Genomic DNA, 7624 nt, shown 5'->3' on the forward strand with positions numbered 1-7624 from the left:
AAACATTTTGGGTCTTACTATCCTTGTGGGACATTTTGACGTCTATTTGATTAACAATACAGCAAAACAGCAATTTTGTGAAATAAATTACTTTTTTAAAAACGTTAAGATATTACATATGTTTGAAATTTGAAGTGTAATTCTTGTGATGGCAAAGCTGATTTTTTTCCCCTTCTACCTTTAAATGATTCTTGAACAACAAATCATTATATCAGAATGATTTCTGAAGGATCATGTGACACTAAAGACTGAAGTAATGGCTGCTGATTAATTCCAGATTTTTTCCGGGAATAAATTAAATTTTTAAATATATTAAAATGAAGTGATGACAGGACTAACTTGTTGTTGACAGTGAAGATGGCAGCTTCAAATGTACATCATAAAATACGCACGGTTCTGTTTTATTTTAGTCCGTGTGAAACTGCTGTGGCAATTCACACAAATCTCTGTGAAATGTCAGTAATTAGCCAGTGTGGCAGTGGAGGGGCATATAGGACAGTAGCAGACTACGCCACGATGGGAGTTACACCCAAAGAATCTTGTTCTCTCGTTCTAACCAGGCACTCAAGTTCGTGGATGGATCAGCCAGAGACAGTGGCCCGTACAAAAATGCATTTTTTATTATTACTTAAAAACACACAATGATCACACCCCCGAGAGAAGAGGAGGACAGGGCGGAATCTTACCAGTGGGAGACTAGTGGCTCGAGCAATGAGCATCCTTAAAAGACACCCCAATCACACGTGTCGATTTCACACACACACACACGCACCGCAAGGGAAATGGCCACACTCAGTGAACACAGCCACAGCACACACCAAGGGACCCACCACCGCAAGGGGCACTGCTCCCACTGGCAGTTCTCAGCACCTGGACAAAATGGACACTTGAAAGTTAAACAAACGAAAATAACAATTACAACACAATGTCTAATCAGTCACCCGTTCTAAGGCCCAAGATTATACTGGGGTTAGCAATATGAACAGGGACTCAATCACACAATAAATCAAAAATAAACAATCAACCCTAGACAAATCACATAAAAAGGTCAAATGAAAAACATCACAACTGAGTTCAATCCTCCTTGGTCCAGTGTGAAAAGGCAATCGGGTACGACATAAATATGTGAACATGTAACGTGAAGAGTATAAGCAAAGCAGCAGTTGTTCAGCGTCGATGTAGCCAACTGGCGGCCGCACCCCCGGTTAAATAGCACTCCCTATGATTAACAACATTGCGTCACAGGCGCTGAGCTCTGATTGCTGATAGCAGAGCGCACACTCAGCTGGTGAAAGGGCTGCTGCCGCACCGGGGATTCTACAACATGAAACATTCCTTATAAGCCCACTTTATAGAGTTAACGAGTGAAAAGAGAAACAAAGCTAACCATACCTGCGGCGCTATGGTAGACAGGTAACCAGGCAGACATCAGGTCACTGGGCAGGTAAACAAGACAAGTCGCATACCGGTGGCATCATTTATCCAAAGAAAAGTCCCGGTTTATAAAGGGGGAGTAGTCCTCGCGATTGGCTCAAAGTTACCTGCCCAGAACCACCCACAGCTGCAGCAAATCAAGCGTCACCCAGGGAGGCATGAGCCAGAAAACTGCATCCCGCCACAATCCGCCCCAGTTTTTTTTTAAATCGGCGCCCCGACGATAACCCCAAGACACTCACCTTCGCTATGCGAAACTAGTAGAGCGAATACAGAGAGACCCGGGGTACAAGTCCTCTTGCCATGACGGCTACTAGACGAAAAACACGAGAAACTTGGTACAAGTCCTCTGGCCTTGATGGCTACACAACGAAAAAAACACTAGAGACACTTGCTATGACGGCTACTCAACGAGAAACACGAGATACTCGGTACAAGTCCTCTGGCCTTGACGGCTACTCGACGAGAAACATGAGACACTTGTTACAAGTGCTCTGCCATGACGGCTACACAACAAGAAACACTCGCTATGACGGCTACTCCACGAGAAACACGAGATACTTGGTACAAGTCCTCTGGCCTTGACGGCTACTCGACGAGAAACATGAGACACTTGTTACAAGTGCTCTGCCATGACGGCTACACAACGAGAAACACTTGCTATGACGGCTACTCAACGAGAAACACGAGATACTCGGTACAAGTCCTCTGGCCTTGACGGCTACTCGACGAGAAACATGAGACACTTGTTACAAGTGCTCTGCCATAACGGCTACACAACGAGAAACACTTGCTATGACGGCTACTCAACGAGAAACACGAGATACTCGGTACAAGTCCTCTGGCCTTGACGGCTACTCGACGAGAAACATGAGACACTTGTTACAAGTGCTCTGCCATGACGGCTACACAACAAGAAACACTTGCTATGACGGCTACTCAACGAGAAACACGAGATACTTGATACAAGTCCTCTGGCCTTGACGGCTACTCGACGAGAAACATGAGACACTTGTTACAAGTGCTCTGCCATAACGGCTACACAACGAGAAACACTTGCTATGACGGCTACTCAACGAGAAACACGAGATACTCGGTACAAGTCCTCTGGCCTTGACGGCTACTCGACGAGAAACATCAGACACCTGTTACAAGTGCTCTGCCATGACGGCTACACAACAAGAAACACTTGCTATGACGGCTACTCAACGAGAAACGCGAGAGCCGGGCCAGGAGCCGGGCAGGCACAGGGCCTGGGGTCTGACGCAGGCGCTCATTACCTGCTTTCAGCGGAGCTATCAAGCCCCTCGACACCTGTAACTCATTCCCCTTGGCCACCCCGTTCCATATTTTGACAATGCACAATCTAATTGGCAAAAAAAAGAATCCCCACCTTACCTGCCCTGTTACCGGTCCACCAAAGAACAGCTGCTGTTTTGCTTGTAAAGAAAAAAAAAAAAAACACACAAACAGGAAAACCAAAACAAAAATTTGGTACACGTCTCTGGCTTTACCAAGCGATCCTGCCGACTATGCCAAATGTGGCAGTGGAGGGGCATATAGGACAGTAGCAGACTACGCCACGATGGGATGGGACCCCTCTTCTCTCGGGGGTGTGATCATTGTGTGTTTTTAAGTAATAATAAAAAATGCATTTTTGTACGGGCCACTGTCTCTGGCTGATCCATCCACGAACTTGAGTGCCTGGTTAGAACGAGAGAACAAGAGGACAGGGCGGAATCTTACCAGTGGGAGACTAGTGGCTCGAGCAATGAGCATCCTTAAAAGACACCCCAATCACACGTGTCGATTTCACACACACACACGCACCGCAAGGGAAATGGCCACACTCAGTGAACACAGCCACAGCACACACCAAGGGACCCACCACCGCAAGGGGCACTGCTCCCACTGGCAGTTCTCAGCACCTGGACAAAATGGACACTTGAAAGTTAAACAAACGAAAATAACAATTACAACACAATGTCTAATCAGTCACCCGTTCTAAGGCCCAAGATTATACTGGGGTTAGCAATATGAACAGGGACTCAATCACACAATAAATCAAAAATAAACAATCAACCCTAGACAAATCACATAAAAAGGTCAAATGAAAAACATCACAACTGAGTTCAATCCTCCTTGGTCCAGTGTGAAAAGGCAATCGGGTACGACATAAATATGTGAACATGTAACGTGAAGAGTATAAGCAAAGCAGCAGTTGTTCAGCGTCGATGTAGCCAACTGGCGGCCGCACCCCCGGTTAAATAGCACTCCCTATGATTAACAACATTGCGTCACAGGCGCTGAGCTCTGATTGCTGATAGCAGAGCGCACACTCAGCTGGTGAAAGGGCTGCTGCCGCACCGGGGATTCTACAACATGAAACATTCCTTATAAGCCCACTTTATAGAGTTAACGAGTGAAAAGAGAAACAAAGCTAACCATACCTGCGGCGCTATGGTAGACAGGTAACCAGGCAGACATCAGGTCACTGGGCAGGTAAACAAGACAAGTCGCATACCGGTGGCATCATTTATCCAAAGAAAAGTCCCGGTTTATAAAGGGGGAGTAGTCCTCGCGATTGGCTCAAAGTTACCTGCCCAGAACCACCCACAGCTGCAGCAAATCAAGCGTCACCCAGGGAGGCATGAGCCAGAAAACTGCATCCCGCCACACCAGCAAGGCCTCGGGTTTATAAACAGTGTCAGAAATAATCTCTCTGGAGGCCTTATTGCTAACTGTAACTGCTGCCCATTAACACATCACGGACACAACACATGCTGGATTGAGTTAACAGCACTGCTCACTGTTGACACCTGCTGGCCAGCTCTATACATCACACACATTCTAATAAACTGTGTTCAACTTGATGATTGTTTATAAGATGTGATTCAGTTCTGTATTGGTGTTTGTTTCCTCTCATTTCAGGGTGGCAGAGAAGGAGCCGGTCAATAAGATGTCTCTGCATAATTTGGCCACAGTGTTTGGCCCCACTCTGCTGAGACCGTCGGAGTCAGAGATCAATAAGGCCCACATCACGCTGGCCTCTGACATCTGGTCACATGATGTCATGGCACAGGTCAGTCGTGGCTTACATACTCACTGCTCACTCCTGGAGTCTTTCCCAGCATGGATATAGCATAGATCACCATAATGGCCTGTGTTTTGGTGTGTTTGACAGTTTGAAGATGCACATCAGCGCTCATTGTGATGCTGATGTGCTCTGTGATTATTCCATTGTCTTGATTTCCATGCTATCATATAACACTGACCTCAGGTGAGAGCACAGTCCTGGGCATCTTCAGTTCACTCGTGTATTTATGCGCTCATGTTGTCAGCATTAGAGTTGGGAATCGAAAATCGATTCCGATTCCAGAATCAGATACTTAAGGTCAGGAATCGGATACTTGTTGTCAAATTAAAATTTCATTCCATCTATAGATTCCTATGCACTTTTTTTCTTCATCTGTGAGGACCGGACCTAGCGATCTGCCAGGATCTTGCTTGCTAATCTAAGTGCTCCAAAATTTGGCTACATTTGCGATCAGATGCCAAAAAAGCTTAAAGGTCCCATATTGTCAAAGTTGAAATTTCCAGGCTTTTTTCACGATATCTGAGGTCTAGGGGCTATTTAGCTGCCATATAAATTTCAAAATAGTCTGTCCACAGTAAAATGCACACAGCCTGCTTAAAAGTAGCTGTGATTTTTCACGAACCGTTGTGACTTCCGTAAAAAGTTGTCATCATAACTACACAGTCACCTCCTTCAGACACCACCCCGAGCACCGCCCACCGTCCCACTCTACTTTTGTCAACATCCCGTCCGTGCCATTGCTGATCATTGAGCAACAACAGCACTGAAACATGTCGAAAAGGTTAACTTTAACCACAAAACCAGATCGGCCGACCTGTAACGTTACACTCTCACTCAAAGGATGGACGATCTGACAGGATTGTTACTATGAGGTGGATCACATCTAACGTGCATAGTGAAGACAAACTCATCTAGCATGTCATGATGATCATGTTTATATATTTCAATTTCAGCAGGCAACTATTTTTACAGCTACATTATTGTTTCAGCCACAATAAATCACAACAATGTATATATATTTAAAAATGATTATATATAAATCGTCAGTTTGTTGTTTTACACACGGGCACAGACATTTTGACATGCAAGAAACATTTGGCAAGAAATCTGTAGACTCGTCCATAACAACAAAAGACAATACTTTATTGAACGTTTTCAATAAGTGTGCGCTGCAAACACGAGCATTTTTGACGATCGTTTCTGTCCAGTCCGCTCGTTTTATCATGTTTAACCACAGCTGTCTCAGTTGGTTTGTCTGGCTGTGGCAGCAGATATGCAATCAAATTTCTCATTTGAGGCTGTATTACGTTGATTCTGGCACCCAACATAACAACAAGATTATATTTTAAGATCCTTACGTAGCTGAATCTGCGCTGGTTTGAGTGGGCCGCCTCCAGTTTCACTTTGTTTTGCTGCCTCCAGCTAGCGCTGTGATGTCGGCTAACTCTAGTTACCTGTGGTTGGCCTGGCCGTGCGTCACTCAGAAAACAACAGGCCAATCAGGAGATAGGCTCATGAATATTAATTAGACAGGCTAACATCTGTTCTAAGCAGACCTCCTGAGAAAGGTTGTTGGCTCTTATGGTTTGTTCATGATATATCAGAAACTGAACGAATGGCCTGATCCAAACATCTTAACCAGCCATAACATGAGCTGTTTCCATGGTTCACCAATTATTATTATTATTATTTTTTTTTTTCAACATCTAAACTTAAATGATTGCAGTACATTAATAATTTTGGTATATTTTGAAAGAAGACACTTGTCTTTGAGTGACACTTGAGTTTGAGCTCATATACTCTTAGCCTTAATACTAGTATTATTACTACTACTAATAATAAAAATAATAATAACAAAAATTTTATTATTACTGCTACTACTACAGTAATAATAATAAGTATTATCTAAAATATTATTAATATTAATATTAATAAAATATTATTATTATTATTATTATTATTGTTATTATAATAAATAACGTGACCTCTGGTTAGGACACAATGTTCTGCTCATTCCTTATTTTTCAGTCATTACTAAGGGCCCAGAGAAGCCAGATTGACATTGTCAGAATGATTTTTTCCAGCTGATGAACGATAAAAACTATGACACCAAAATGAGCTTGAGAATGTTAAGCGACAGACGAGTGTGTGCTTATAAACAGAAGATATAATCTGCTGGTGTGGACGCTTAAGTAGCTATCTTTATAGATTTCATTCTTAGTGTGAACAGGTTTTAATTCTGAACTTCTAACATAGATCTGGCATGGTCTGTGCTATAAAGTAGTAGTTTCTTTTTTCTTTTTTTGTTCAGACTAAACTCACAGTGTTATTCATGTAGGAGTGGTGTGGGTGAATAATGCTGACAGATCCCTGCCTCACTGTAAATGCTCCTCTGTCTTCACAGGTTCAGGTATTGCTGTACTACCTGCAGCATCCACCCATATCCTTCGCTGAGCTGAAGAAGAACACACTCTATTTCTCAACTGACGTCTAACCCCAACAACAGACTCCCTTGCTCTCAAACAATGTCTTTTTTGTGTACAAAGTCAACGGTCCAGCGGGGGGACAGTGAAAGACTGTGGCCGCTCTCCCCCTGTGTTTGTTGTCTCCAGTCATGTTCATGTGTAAAGGGAGCTTACGCTTCGATCCAGCGCGGAGAAGAGCTGCAGCGAGAGGAGGACCATCAGAGCCAGCCCAGGATCCAGCATCACCTTATCACACTTGTGTCCTGCCAAACACAAACACATGTCCTACTACGTCAAGCACCTCGTTTACCATCCCATCTGAAGGTTCGTGTCTTGGGATGCTGGTTGGTCTGAGTTGCAGATGCATGCTGGGATGTCTGCATCAGTTGTGGCGTCTCCTCTAAAGCCCAGTTCAGTGATCCCGGAGCTGGAAATGAACTGCAATTGCTCTCTTCCTGGAGAGATGTTCCAGTAAACATCAGCATTTACATGTTTTAGAAATATTACTTGTTTGTTTTGTTTAGTTTCAAAAGCTTCTGTGCATGTGTCAACGATGACAGTGAGCTGTCATTGTGTGTGTGTGTGTGTGTGTGTGAGAGAGAGAGAGAGAGAGAGAGAGAGAGAGAGA

General features: G+C 43.9%; 1 protein-coding gene across 4 annotated transcripts in view; it reads left to right on the forward strand.

The window, feature by feature from the left end:
- abr (ABR activator of RhoGEF and GTPase) overlaps positions 1–7624 on the forward strand; it is a 208009-nt gene extending 200385 nt beyond the window's left edge. For all 4 annotated transcript variants that reach the window (XM_059549969.1, XM_059549970.1, XM_059549971.1 and 1 more), the window contains 2 exons: positions 4366–4516; positions 6936–7624. In XM_059549969.1, the coding sequence (XP_059405952.1) occupies positions 4366–4516; positions 6936–7025 (241 nt within the window). In that variant the 3' untranslated portion in view covers positions 7026–7624. The remainder of the gene's footprint in view (positions 1–4365; positions 4517–6935) is intronic.

Source organism: Carassius carassius, chromosome 5 (assembly GCF_963082965.1).
Source record: "Carassius carassius chromosome 5, fCarCar2.1, whole genome shotgun sequence".
In the NCBI taxonomy this organism is placed as follows: domain Eukaryota; kingdom Metazoa; phylum Chordata; class Actinopteri; order Cypriniformes; family Cyprinidae; genus Carassius; species Carassius carassius.